The sequence below is a fragment of the Barbus barbus genome (genome assembly GCF_936440315.1).
Source record: "Barbus barbus genome assembly, chromosome: 46".
NCBI lineage: Eukaryota > Metazoa > Chordata > Actinopteri > Cypriniformes > Cyprinidae > Barbus > Barbus barbus.
This window is the reverse complement of record NC_136724.1, coordinates 6949396-6964757: the sequence shown is the minus strand read 5'-3', so window position 1 is coordinate 6964757 and position 15362 is coordinate 6949396. Positions and strand designations below refer to the sequence as shown.

Genomic DNA, 15362 nt, shown 5'->3' with positions numbered 1-15362 from the left:
CTGAGCATTAGCGCTTAATGTGTTGTTTTGTTTTCACAGATCGCCAAAGCCTAAGAAACAGTGTCAAACCTCTAATCACACGTAATGTGCTTTGCCTGAATTGGAAGCTCATAGAGACGGAAAGAATTTTCAAAGGATGAATCTCCCGAAATCTTTCAAGAGCATGTCAGGGTCATATTTCAGCCCAGATTCAAAAGAAAGAAAAAAAATTAAGAACCTAAATGAAGATTAAGAACCTCCTGCCACACAACATACTTGATAAAACTATAGATAAGGGTATGTTTTTAATTACTACATTTCCACCAATCATCATATCAGCGTTATTTTAGTATTTTTCTAATGCTATTTTAGAATTTATTAAGAATTAGCTTTTATTTTAGTAATTTTTTCAGCTTTTTTCATTTTAAATATGTAGCTTTCATTGATTTTATTTCAGTTTTAGTTTAATTAATTAATTTATTTAGCTAGTTAGTTTTAATTTAGTTTAAGTTTTCCATCTAATATATATATTTTCCAGCATTATATCGCATAACAAAATTTATTAATTCAATATTTCAGATGCAATGCCAACAGGGCTGTTAACAGTTATCACATAATCACATGACTTCATCAATGCACAACATGCATTATGATAACTCATGATAACATAACTCATTCTGGGTTCACTTTTTCACAAATATGATACATATTTTAAATATACAATAATTGTTGTCATAATTACAGTTATTATCATAAACTGTCATGAAAATGGTCAAAATGCAAACTAATGTTAAATATCATTATTTAAAATGATTATATAATTAAATACTAAACATTATTATATGAAATATTATTTGTTATTAACTTTTATATTGACTCTAAAATGTACACATTTTCATGAAATTCATTCCAAAAGTTATTTAATCAGTTAGAGAGCTTTTAAACTTGTGCACTTGTGTCTCTCGATACGGGTCAAGATACAGCGCTCACAGGCGGTCTTTTTTAAAGCTTTGATAAGAGTGTTTTCATATTGGAACCATATGCACTATCAACACTGCCACAAGGGGAAGGCTGTCACAACGGCCTCGCAACTTCCTGCTCCAAATCTAAATATTTACACTCCAGACATCCCAAGTCGTGCCAAGGAGAGGGGTTGATGTTTTGGGTTACATAAAGTCCAATCCTTCAGAACAAATTAAGCAGATTTTCCTCATTAGACGGGACACGTAGTGTGCGAGGTTTAGGAGCTTTGAGTTTAGGCACTACTGTATAAGTGGGTGAATCTGACTTACATATGGCACTGATGTAAATTATTCTCAGCAGGATATATTACACACATAGTGTGTGTTTATGTCAATTAGTTGTATTGCAGTTAGGAACATGCACTGGCTTTCACAAACACAACGGTTTGAATTGTAGCAGAGAGAAAACTCTGTTCCAGACAAAAGAAAAAAAATATATATATAGTATGCATTATAAAGCAGATTCAGATTCATCCAATATTGTGATTGTGAATGAAACTTATGAACTCATAAACTTGTGTTGTTAAATATACAGTTTTCACCCCAGGTCTTTCATGTTTCAAGGCCTTCCATTCATAATTAGCTCTGGATTATGTGGGTATTAGCACTAAGCTTTCAGACCACCCCAAACCAGAGCAATAATGAGAAGCAGGAACTGGATTAGGACTGCTGTTCCTAGTTTTTTTTACAATTTAAAAGATTATTTATTCAATTGCCTGAATAAGGGATACTTGGGGCTGATTCAAAGGCTCTAGATTTTTATTCATTTTTTCATTTTAATTCAATGCACAACATCAGGGCAGGGGCCAAAACCATTATTTATACTAGCTGCATGTCAGTATTTTTCTGACACTTAAGTGGAATTTGAAATGAAAATGTATTTTAGCATACATTTTTATTTAATGAAGTTAGCTGAATTTTACAGTCCTTTCTTTTTCACAAGAGGCCAGAACATTATTCTGCTGAACATTACTGTATGTATTGTACTGTATTGTGGTTACTGTAAACCTTAGCACTCAAGGGGCCAACTGAGTTTCCTTCAAATGTCTGTGCCATTTAATCAGTGTGTTAATAACCATCTATAAACTTGACAGTAGCTTAACTGAAAGAGAAAACTAGTAAAACTGTAAAGCATAGTGTTTGCATTCATGTATGATGTATTTTTGTAGACCAAAACCCAGAAATGAGATTTCCGGTTCCGTCATCCTGATCTCAATCATTTTTTGAATGGGTTTTTGGTTAAATGCCAAATACAGTTTTCATGTTTATGACATGCAATACATCATTAATACTCCCTATAGGGATTGTTATTATTATTATTTACTTGGCTTGAAAAAGGCTGTTGCTAACAAGTGGCTAAAACGGACTACAGAGGATGTTGTGGTCATTAAATGGCATCATACCAAACAGCTACTCAACTACTCACCAGTCCACTTTTACAGCCTAATTGTGCTGATAATCTAGCTCTTGCCAACTATTCTAACTCAAACTTTCAATGAAAAATCTAGTTTAAATAGAGACTTAAAGAGGTTTCAGAAGGTGGTGACATTGATGTAATGCAACGGTGGTGTAGTTCAGTAATAGCCTTCATTTAGCCGGTGATTAAATTCATGTTTCAAAATTCTTAAAAGTTTGTAAAGATTCTTATGATATATCTAATGTGTAGGAATCATACACTTTTGTTGGTCACAGATCTTATTTTCTAATAATCCAAAAGCCAATGGAAAAATTATTTGGGAACCAGGGTTTGATGTTAACTTGCGTGTCGACCTACAAAAATACGTCATCACTGCAGCAATCTATTGGTGAGGGCTAGTAAAAGACTTCAAGTCACGGGATGTCAGGCCTACATATGTGCTGCCTCTTAAATGAATTCTCGAAAGGATCTTAAAGAGATATATTGAGTCCAGATTCTCATTATGCAAGAGTGCAATATATGAAGATCTGGACTCAATAAAACTCATCAGACACAAAAACATCCCCAAACTATCCCAGGTCAACATCTTCTGAAGAATTAAAAGAGACTGTATGGCTGATTTCTACCATAAGTGCATATTAAACTTCTCTTCTTTAGAAAAAAAGGGGCTTAGTGCACAATATGGGAAATGTCAGTGGCTAACCTGTATGAGCTGATCCCTTCGATGCCTCCTGTGGACTGTTGGAGCGATTGCGGTTCGGTTGACGTCGTTTACCCACTGACCGGGCAGTTCGGATACGGACTTCGCTCACTTTGAAAAACGCCACCATGAAAGGCTGCCTCTCTAAAGCGCCATCACGACCTACTAACCCCACTTCCTTGGGATTGATGCTCCACCCTTTAAAAAGAAAAATAAATGGGATATTCCTTGTCCATCAAACTGAACAAAACTTCAACAAATGAGCAACAAATTAATCTTTTATTTTTAACAGATTATTCCAAGTTGAATTTTAAGGAAATAGTACCAATTGGAGATTTTAAATGGAACTAGCTACAGCGTTTATCTTCTGAAGTTAAACTCTTTTGTGATACTTTTAATATTCAGCAATTAGTAAATACTCCAACCAAGTTAAACTTAAAAAAGCCAGACAAATCATCACTTCTTTATTTAATTTTTACTAATGCACCTTATAGATATTCAGCAGCATCCATTTATGCACTTGACATTAGTAATCACTGTGCAGTTGCAATAGATAAAAATGCAAAATTACCAAAGATCAAACCACGGATAATTATTAGGCATTGTATGTCTCAGTTTAGTAAACAAGGTTTTGTTCATGATCTTGTATAGCTTGACTGGGAGAAGATTTCATTGATTCCAGATATTGAGTGTGCCTGGAATTATTATTATGAAGTGCTCACCTCTATCATTAACAATCCTTTTAAAAAATATTGTGTAATGGGTCGAGATAACCCTTGGTTCTCTTCTACATTATTAAATTTGATTCATGAATGTAATGTCTCTTGAGCTAGAGCAAGGAATTCCAATTCTTCCGTCTGATTGGCTTTGTTTTAGACAGTTATGTAATAGATACACAGTGATGATAAGGACAGCTAAAGCTGATTACATTTTTGTAATCTAAATAAACCTATGAAATTTTGGAAAAATATTGACTTCAGGTGTAAAAAAGGCTGCAGGACTTCCTTTATACATAACGGATACCAAACAAATCTTTGATAAAGGAGAGATGCTGAAATGTCTTAATAAATATTTTGTTGCTGTTGGATCGTCGTTTCAGGTACCTAAAATTATAGATATGAATAATGACATGGAAAAAAGAGAAAGGCATTTAATAGCTCTTAATTTTAATTTTAAACCGTTTTCTACCTGTCAGATTACAAAAAAAAAAAAAAACTCTTAAATTATTGGATGTAAATAAGTCAGATGGTCCTGACCAATTAAAACCAATTGTCTAAAAATAGCTGCAGATTATATTACTGCCCCTTTGACATGTATTTATAATAATTTTAAATTAATTTCCAAAAATATGGAATATTGTTATCCCATTGTTAAAAGGAGAGATCCTTCTGATATAAATATCTATAGCCTGATTTCTAAACTTTGTATTTTCTTCAAATTCAGAAGGTTTTTGACTTCATATCTTATGGAACATGATATTTTATCACACAATTAGTCAGGTTTTAGGAAACAACACAGTACAACCACAGATTCAACTAGTTTTAAATGATTTCATTGAGGTGCTTGATAAAGGTCATTGCTGTGCATCACTTTTTGTTGACCTATCCAAGTCTTTCGACACAGTTGACTTCATTATACTAAAAATTAAACTGAAACTAATTGTATTGTCAAATGACACAATCTCTAGGTTTAACAGCTATTTAATAGAAAGCCATTCATCTGCATCATTGCAGATTATGAGGGGTGTTCCTCAAGGGTCTGTTTTGGGGCCTCGATTGTTTATTATTTACATAATCTTGATTTACTATAAATAATTTTCATTTTTATGCTGATGACACTGTGATTTATTGTAGCACACCTAAATTACACCAAGCTGTCTCCTCACTGCAGAGTGCTTTTGATGATTAACTATTACTCAAAACTTTACAGGGTACTATAATTGAGGTAGTGACAGAATATAAATATGCTTGATTACTCCTTATTTTTAAATCCCATTTTAATCAATTAAGGACAAGACAAAAGCTAAAGCTGAGGTTCTAATAATAAACCCTGCTTTTCATTTGGGGCAAAAAGAAGATTAGTTTCTGCCACATTTATGCCAGTTCTTGATTATGGAGATATTCTGTATAAAACAGCGTCTATAAAACTTTTATGTTCTTTGGATACTTTGTATTATGGTGTGCTTAGGTTTATATTAAATTGTAATGTCAGTACCCATCATTGTGATTTGTATAACAGAGTTGGTTGGTTGTCATTATCAACACGCAGGTGTAAGCATTGGTACCTGTTTATCTATAAATCCATTTTGGGTCTACTACATTCATATCTCTGAGTTACCAAAGAAATTGTAAATGAATAGGTTGAACTAGCCAAGAGAGTGTATACTGTATAATACTTTGAGAAAACAACCATTCTCTTTCATCTCACTGGCAATTGCTTGGTTGATGCAGGACTCCTTGGAAATATATACACATATGAGTTAAACTCATCGTAAAATAATCTTACCACTGCTGGTCTCCACACGGATCTGTAGACCCAGGTTATGATGTGGACTCATCACCCAGAGATTACTAGTTGCTGTGATGTCAAACTCCAACCAACCTTCTTCAGCAGCCCACAACCTACGAGATTCCAGCAGAAACAGGTCGGCATCCCTGCAAATGAGCAAGTCCGTAGATCATTAACTGTTATAAATACTATTTACAAGAATCAATTACCCCATTTAACCATTACTGTATATATTACTCATTATTATAAATAATACAGTACATTTATTTATTATTATTTATTTTTTTAACACCATGTCAGCAGCAAGGCTATATTTATGGTGAGACCAAAGTGAATAACAGGAAATACAGCATAAATACAGTATATGGAATAAATGCTAACAATATGCATGGAAATGGTAAAAAAAAAAAAAAAAAGAATAATATGCATAAATGGTCGCTTGTATAGAAAATGCAAGTTTATACATGTAAAATCAATGAAATTACAACTGCAATTTGCAAACACATTGGCTTGAAAGCCAGCTTGAATCTTCTAATTAACAGTTTCAATTAATACATTTAAGAATTGAATGAACAAAAATAGTTTCCCATCTTGAGATGTTCAGAGCTATTTTATTTATTTAGTCGTTCCCCATTGCAGCATGTTTCAGCTCATCCTGTTGTCTTCTTCAAATATTCCTAAACATTTTCCAAGATCATTTTAAGACATGTATTCAATTATTTAAAAAGTTTGTCAAATTTAGAGGCGCTTCAAGTCACAGATCTGAGGCAAAAGTTTGATTGCAGTAGCCTTACAGGGAGGCCTGTCCCATTATAGTAATTACACACTATGCATGGTAATAAGCATTGGCCAGGTCACTTCAAAGCTGTCGGTCACACAGGTGTTCTGGGAATGTCCCTGCAGCCCCTCGTTATTGCTCATTAATTAGAGCTGCTCTCTAAGGAACTCCATATGAGGTTCTTCCCTCCGGTGGTTCACACGTCACATTCGACGTGAACTCATCGTACTTATGCTGACTCATACTGTTTAGTACAACCAGTCACACTGCTTCACCTGGGACGGGGTCCGAATGAGACCACAGGGGAGCTGCCAACTCTAAAAGCGCAACTGTAAAGCCTCTTATAGACACATTAAATTAACCGGAATAATAAAGTCAGAAGTGTCAGGGGTTTTTTTTGGTTACATAAATCGCTTCTATTGCCTCTGTCATTGGCTGCTGTTAAAATGGACCTATAGTTTAATAGCTTCACGCTGCCATTGCATGCATACAGGACCGTCTTCACATATGGCTTGGGAGGGTTTTTCACAGAGGCCAGATGTACATGAAAACAACCAGGGATTAGAATATATACAAACAGAAAAGTAATAACTCTACAGTCATGGCAAGCTGGATTTTTCATGGGGTATTGATGGATTGTCATGAAAACAAAACGTGATCTATGCTGTGATTTCAAAATAAATACAACTGACAGTGTTTAAAAATGCATCTCAGATTTCTCCAAAACCTGTTTTTTCCCAATATAATGAAGCATTCAAATCTGCTTTGAATAAAAGTGCCACATATACATGTAAATACAAACTTTCTTATAATATTCCAAGTTTTTTGCAATACATTGTCCGTGGTTTGTATTAGCAGTTTTCCAATGTTAGGTGATTTCCATTAACAGTGTGCTTTTCACAAAAAAGTTCTCAAGGTATTGTAAACTTACTTTTATTTTTTTTGCATACTGTTTCCTACACTTTGTTAAAACAACTGTAGAATATGGCAGTATACTAGCAATCAATTTCAGACATACCCAAACAATGGAAGATAGGGAATGTTTGGAAATAGTCATTATTTCTAGTGGTGTAGAAATTAAACACGAATGTCATATTATAAAGGTCCAGAGAAAAAATTAAAGTCCAACCACTTGGAAAATGTTCTTACATATTATTATTTCTTTACATTTAAGGCCATGTGAAGCTTGGTGACTTGAGGTTCACTATGCTGCTGAGTTAGGTCAAATCGTCTTGCCACATGGGCTAAATTCAGCCAGATATACGTACAGCCCCTCTGCACCACCTCCATAACCAAGTTATTTTTTGCTTCATGGATTAAAGGCTTACACACTTCAGAAGTTTCTCTCAGCCATCTTGTGTATCCGCTTAGCTTAGCTATACCGCATTCCCTCAACCAATGTGTTTTTTAAAGATCACAAACCATAAACACAGTAATTATGCTGTTACAACTTGACAAGTCTGCAAATTAATCTGTTTGTAAGCAAATACATTTTGCAAGCCACACAGCATTTGGGATTTACATGCAGAAAGTGGCATGCAGGGAAATGCCACAAAGCACGCTATAATTTGCACCTTTTTGTGATACAATGACTGGCGATGCATAATCTCAAGATATGACTAAAAATAAAAGACTCCCACTGCAGGTTTGTGGAAAAACAGTATGTCCATTGTTCAACTCAGGATGTACACCAAATGAACACTTCGTGATAAACATTAGAAACTATTTGGGAGAGAAACATGTAGCTCATTGGGCCAGAGATTTTGGCTCTAGCCTTAGTTTTGTTACCAAATGTATTATTTGGTGCCTTTTTCTGTTAAATAATAATAATGAAAAAAAAAATAGTCATATCTTATTGGTGAGTTTTGGACACTTTACCAGTCACACCATCTGCCTTTCTCAAGGAGATATCCCTCCCACCACCCACAAAGTCAATGTTTGACATGTGTTGGTGGGTTCTTTTTTAGACGCCAAACTAGAGCTATTTCAGTTGTTCATCATGGTCATGGCTTTAGTCTATATAAAGTACATGTTAGACAACCTCTGCTGTGTTTAGTGATGGACGCCTGGGCTTGATTTAAAACAGTCAATTACTCAGCTTAAAAATCATGCACCAACTAAAAAATATTTTCACAATTGCAGTATAATTGTACTTAAATTTGATCATATTTACTGGGGGTGTAACGGTACACAAAATTGACGGTTCGGTACAAACCTCAGTTTTGAAGTCACAGTTCAATATGTTTTCGGTACATATTACACCTCTATACTGTTAACTCCTGTGCATTATTTAAAGATGAAATCATTGCACTAGTGGCACTAAACATAATTACAGAAAGAATCACTGTTTCCAAACAATAACATTTGAATAGTAAATCTGAGTTAGTTCATTTCAGTGAAGTGGGAAGACCAAACTTAATAAACTTGACTGGTTTAATTTAGTAACTTAATTCTAGTTGTGCTTAATGCATGTTTTTGAAAGAGATCACTGCATGATTACTTGGGTAATTATTATTATTTATTTATTTATTTATTTTTTACAGATATTTGACTATACTAATCAACTATACTAGCACATAAATGTCCGTATTTAGTAGTAGTATAATATTTTTAAATTTTACTGCTCATTTACCTTTCTGGATGTTCCCCAACCACCTGGAACACGCTAAGTAGGAATGTCTCATTGCGGAAGGCCCTGGTCACACACTCCTTGTAGATCCTGAATTCTGCAGCTGTGATGGCCTCTCCCTCTGGAATCTGGGACATGTTGAATTTGAACTCTTTATGGTGTCTTCTCTGTGGAGACAGCTCTCTGTCATTTTCCACTGTCCAAAGACAAACACAAAAGGACAATTATATGTTTTAGTGTGCTTGACGAACCACTATTGATGTATAATTTGCATTTTTGGATACTCTAGGTCACATTGACTATACAGTGGTTTGTGAGACTTTTGGAAATATTTGGATTCATGCACCGATTACTCATAAAATGTTGTTTGATCTTCATCTAAGTCACACATTAAAGGGGACCTATTATGCAAAAATCACTTTTATAAGCTGTTTGAACACAGTTGTGTGGCCGCAGTGTGTGAAAACAACCAGCCTATAATGGTAAAAATCCACCAACTCATTTTTTTATAAAACCAATAAATCATAAACAGTCTCTCAGAACGAGCTGTTTCAGATTCTCCCTCTGTGCACGTCACCGAGGGGAAAAAGTCCCGGCCATTTGTGACGCTATCTGCCCTATTAGCATAAACACAGCCCTGAGTGAGGAGCTGCGGTCCGCCATTACTGGAGTTATTTATAAATGTCAGCGCCAAAGAGGCTTTACAAGAGTTGTATTTTGGGATGCACTAATGAACATAGGAGTCGCCATAATCTCCCCCCATCTGAGCCAAGAACACTGTGGATAAATTTCATTTTCGAAGGAAATACCCCGGAAAAAATCGGTAACGTCCCCAATATGTTTAGGAATTAATACCAACGCTTCCTGCACGAACGTCAGCTCCAGACAAAGTAAGTATCATGCGTTTGTTTTCCAAGTTGCCTTTCTGAAAGAGCTTCTTGGCACTGAAGCTATCATTGTCTCTTGCGTATTTTCACTGATGCTGCATTCAAGTGCTGCCAGAATGATCGTTAATAGGAATGTGGTAACATTAGTTAAAAGTTGCGTATGAAAGCAATGTGAGTCGATCGCTTGAAGTTGTCGAGCTCATAATCAGAAGTAGGACTTATAAAGTTTGTGATAGCATGACCAACTAAGCTGTTTTTTTTTATCCCGCCGTGCTCCCTGTCTGTGTAATTCATAAACGCAAATTTATTATGCACAGTATAATCAGATGACTGACTTTGAAACCGAGTATGTTTTCTGTAAAGATAACAGGCTTGTATTAATAGTGGAATGTTTATTTGTAAAGGCTAGCAGTGCTAATGCGGAGCTGGAGCTCTTGAAGCTCCGCCCTCTTCTCCCGGAGCTCACTAGCATTTAAAGCAACATACTCAAAACAGCGCATTTTGGCTTATACCCTAAAAGTGTCAATTTTAACAAGCTGTAAAAATGTATCTGTGGGGTATATTGAGCTAAAACTTCAGATATACTCTCTGGGGACACCAGAGACTTATTTTACATCTAGTAAAAAGGGGCATAATAGGCCCCTTTAAAAATGAATACAATCTGACTTAACTAACTACACACAAACTGTTGTGCTTTTTAAAATATTGAAAATTTAAGTGATCATAGACAAGGCAGGCTGAACCTCTGTGTTACAATTTCTACAAAAGCTAATGGGAGTCAATTAAGGAGATGAGATAGGAAGTGTGAGTTGAATAGATCCCTGCCCTTTAAATAAAGGCATACACTGACAAATATGATCTTCTCAAGAAAAGCTAGTGTGAACCATGCTTCAAATCCCAAAAGCTAGTACTGAACCTTAAAAACACATCAGAGTGACGCACAAAGCTGGAAAAGGCTAAAAAAGCATTGCACAAGACATTGCTAAAGATGCCTTGTCTGGAAATGTATAAAAAAGATAAATAAATAAATGATATGGGCAATCCTGAAAGAGGTGAGGACAAAAACAAGGATAGCAGCAAAAGACCTCCAGAAAATTCTACACAATATTAATACTACACAATAATATCAGAAAAAACACTGAATAAGAATAGTGTTCATGAACACTACATAAAGCCAGATGCATAAACACTGCTGTCTAAAAAAATACTGAGACATGTCTCATGTTTGCCTAAGATTACCTGGATGTTCCACAACGGTTCTTGGAAAAAGTTCTGTGGACAGTTGAGGCACAAAAATGCACAATGCTTTGTTTAGAGGAAAAGGGCAGTGCACACACCAACACAAAAACCTCTTCCCAACTTGAAGCACGGTGGAGGGAGCATCATGGTTTAGCACTGCTTTGCTGCCTCAGGGTCTGAGCACTTCATAGTCATTGAAACAACAATGAATTCTTAAGTGTATAAATACATTTTACAGGAGAATGTCAGGACAGCAAATCATTATAGAGGCTAGGTGATGCAATAAAACAATGAGGCAAACACACAAATAAAAGAAAATATGTGAATCCAGACCTCAGGCCAATTGAGAAGCTGTGCCTTAACCTAAAGAGGGCTCTATTATCAAGACAACCAAACAATACTAATAAACAGACAGATTTGTGGGAAGGAATGGTCCAAAATTGGTCAATAGACCAGCTACTTAATGCAATAAAGCAGCTACTGAAAACATTTGGTGGAATATTTGCTGCTAAACGAGAATCTACAAATTAGGGTTAAGTGGCTCACTTAATTTCTCCACCCTGCACTGTGAATGATTGCTTAATGTATTCATTAAGATTCCATGAAAAGTGTGTTATTACTTACATCAGATTGTGTATAGGAGTAAATTAACCAGGCCACATTTTATGACTAATCAATGCAGAAATTCAGATATTTTCAAAGAGTTCACTAACTTATTCTTATCACTATATTTCTCATAGTTCTCATAGTTTCTCTGCTTTCAGAAACTTTAATTCTTTGCATCTATTGCAGTGCATCCATGGCAGACAAACTCAAGTCTTGTTCTGTGTGTGTAAACATTTGGTGCTAAATCCAGAAGGACAAATATTTCAATAATACTGACTTGTACTCCTGAGTCATTGCCTAATTATAGTGACAAGAAGCTACTGCTAAGCCAGTACTCATGTTGATGGTGCAAACTTACTGCTATTTAGATGCAAAAGTACAATGTGAAAAGAGACTTGGAGACTTGGATTTTTGTTTTTGTTTTTTTACAATACTTTGAAATAATAATAATATTTAGTCAGATAGGTCTATAGGTATGACACAATATTAGTGAAAGACCTACATGGTAACATGGTCTCTTTTGACACATACCTAAACATTACAAAGATATGGTAAGCTATGTACACTCAATAAACCTATAATTGACTGACCTAATTCACCCATATGGTCTATACATATGCCTTTACATTACAGCACCACTTCACAGAGCATCCAGATGTGCAGAACATGTGCTGTAGTAATGATTCACTATTTCTGGTAGAATTCTAATTCTTTATTTATTCAAGTTGTTCCCACAGCAAAGGACATCATGGCAATTAATTTCTCCACAGTTTCAAGTGCTAGCAGCCACTCTTACAGAAAAAGGAAACTATGACCAGAGTGTGTTTTCTCATCAGACGACAGCTTTGTCATTCTGCCGTGCTGCTCTTCCCCCACGTCACAGACAACCCTTCCGCCCTTTCCTACGAACGACCCATGGGCTGTATTTCTTGCCATAAGTACTAGTCCAGCCGGATGCCCCACTTGTGGGCCCAGGGTGAAGTGTCCTGCTCTGATTGTATTTCCATGCTTCCCTAGGTGAGGAACACACACTTCCATCTAAGCCCTGCCTACTTGTGAAGAGGAAAAGAAAGTTATGGAGTTAACTAAATCGTGGAACAGAGGAATGAATTAGTGATCAACAAGGGTATTGGGGTAATGTGAAGACTACCCCCTTTTTTTGTTTGGTGAATTACAGTAGCTGTTTAAAGTTCTCCAACATCACAAGGGAGCAACTTTTCTGATCTGTGGTCTTCCAATAGGGAGTTACACTCCTCTGCTGTCCTGACACATGCGTTACGAATTAAAACTGAGCCTCTTGAGAAAACCTCAAAGGGCCTAAGACGGATCCCTGAGGGACACCCTGTCCTTGTGCTACATACTCTGCTCTAATTGACAGACTAACCTTGGAGAACCCACCTGCAAAGTACGAAATAGTGTACTGGCAGCATCGAGTGGGACTTCTAACCAGTAGTGAGGGCTTACTACCAAAAATGAAGAGAAAGAAGAGTAGAGAGAGAGTTTGCTTTAGTGCAGTTCCAGCTTTAGGGTTCACATGGTGATGGTTTAACTGGTGATGTTTTTTTCTCACTCACAATATGCCTGAGTAATTCATACTGAAAGCAATTTCCAGAGGCCCCGTTTGTGATGTTTTTCACATCAGCACATCAGGTTTGAACGTGGCTGTTTCACGTGCTGCTGAGACTTCTTCATTAACAACTTCCACAGGTGGATCCAAAAAGTCTATCTCTCAGTAGCAAAAAACATCCGAGATGACAGATATATTAAAGGTCATCCGCACACACAGTATCGAGGGCCACTGGTCTAGAAATGGCCTTCTTACATTTGTTAAAAAAACAATATGATGAGTGAAATCAGACTACCCATGAGGCTGTGGCAGAACATATACTCTGTCAATGCCATTCTTTTCATAAGATTTCATTGCCTGTATTACCATTATGAAAGCGGAAATTTGCAAAGGCCCCAACTGCTCAGGAGTTGTAATTGTGTCCTCTGCAAATGCTGTTGCCTTTTTGAGAGGATAATGGAAAAAATGAGGCTCACAAGACGATTATACTTATATCAAGGACTTGGCATCAACAGTAAGAAACACAACCAAAACCACAGAGCCCATATGGTCTGATATGACTGATGTGGTTTTTCAGAGGACAGACCCAGAAAGGAACCACAACAATAACTGTGTGGCCACATACTAAATAAAAATGTGAAAGTGCAAAGGGTTGTTTGAGCAAGAGACATTTAAGAGAGACAAAGTGGAAAGTCTTGAGTGGCTTTCATTGTGTTGGCGTTCTTCATCATCTTCACAGATACTTTTCACCCACACATTAAAAGGAAAAAGAGGACAGGGATGTGATGACAGATCCAGGGATAGGGACATACATTTAGAAATGATTTATTCAAAATGCTAAGCAAAATTATATGAATTCTGTATGAATCCTTTAAAGTGGAAAAATATATATTCACTAAAAATATGACATTTTAGGCAAGTTCCACTTTTGATTCATTTGTCCATTACACGTTATTTTTGTCCACACTGCCGCAGTATTCTGTCATAGATCCTACTTTTGCCCAGTGTCTTTCTGATGATAGAGTGATGTACACCATAGCCAAGGTGTAAGAGAACTTTGAATGTTGCTCTGCAGTTCTTTGTTAATTCCTAGATAATATTGTATCTTATATTACACCTCGTGAAGTGATTTTGGTAGGATGGCCATGAACCATCATCCTGTGATGATTAGAAACTATTCCAAACTTCATTCATTTGAATAGTATGGATGTGATCACAGTTCATTGAAGCCCTTGAGTCTTTGAAATGGTTTTGTTACTGCAGCATCTCAGAGAAATTACATAGTGGAGAAAACTGCTGACTGAAGAAACCACATACAGGAGTAAAGCGTACACTAATTACATATTGCATGTTAACGTGACAAAAAATGAATGGCTTTCTGTTGTTTGTGTAAATGAACTATAACAATATGACATTAATTGCAATCTTGAATCGATTAATAATAATAATAATAATAATAATAAGTTATTACTCCACCACCTGTGTGTGATGTCTTTAACAATCCTATATATTATTAAACCAATCTATTTCAAATCACTGAGGTGCTAGTTAATTTCTCCAATGATCCCTCCTACGGTGGTTAAGTAGCATGTTTAAAGGGAAACACACCCTAGAATGAGACAAAGTTAACATAAACACCCCAATATACAGTACATAACTGAATTTATTCGATTTTGTTAAAATATGAATTTTGTTAAAAATGTAGGAATTTCAGTTTATCATTTGCAAAAGTACTAACAGTATAAAATGGATAAAGCTCTGTGCTGTTCTAATTATGTTAAAGGGAAGTGGTGTGTGGCCAAGTATGGTGACCCATACTCGGAATTTGTGCTCTGCATTTAACCCATCCAAGTGTACACACAGTAATGAACATACACTTGGACAGCCAATGGTGCCCGGGGAGCAGTTGGAGGCTCGGTGCCTTGCTCAAGGGTCTCACCTCAGTCGTGGTATCGACGGTGGAGAGAGTGCTGGTTGTCACACCCCCACCTACAATCCCTGCTGGACCTGAGACTCGAACCCACAACCTT

The 15362-nt window shown here is 36.1% G+C and overlaps 1 protein-coding gene across 3 annotated transcripts in view; it reads right to left on the bottom strand.

Moving 5' to 3' along the window:
* LOC306865065 (bone morphogenetic protein 6-like) overlaps positions 1–15362 on the bottom strand; it is a 49563-nt gene that overhangs the window by 8831 nt on the left and 25370 nt on the right. For 2 of the 3 annotated variants that reach the window (XM_079409423.1, XM_079409424.1), the window contains exons 2-4: positions 9037–9229; positions 5624–5772; positions 3122–3316 (exon numbers count right to left, since the gene is read on the bottom strand). In XM_079409423.1, coding sequence (XP_079265549.1) covers positions 3122–3316; positions 5624–5772; positions 9037–9229 — 537 coding nt within the window. The remainder of the gene's footprint in view (positions 1–3121; positions 3317–5623; positions 5773–9036; positions 9230–15362) is intronic. The other variant, XM_079409425.1, reaches the window with a different exon arrangement.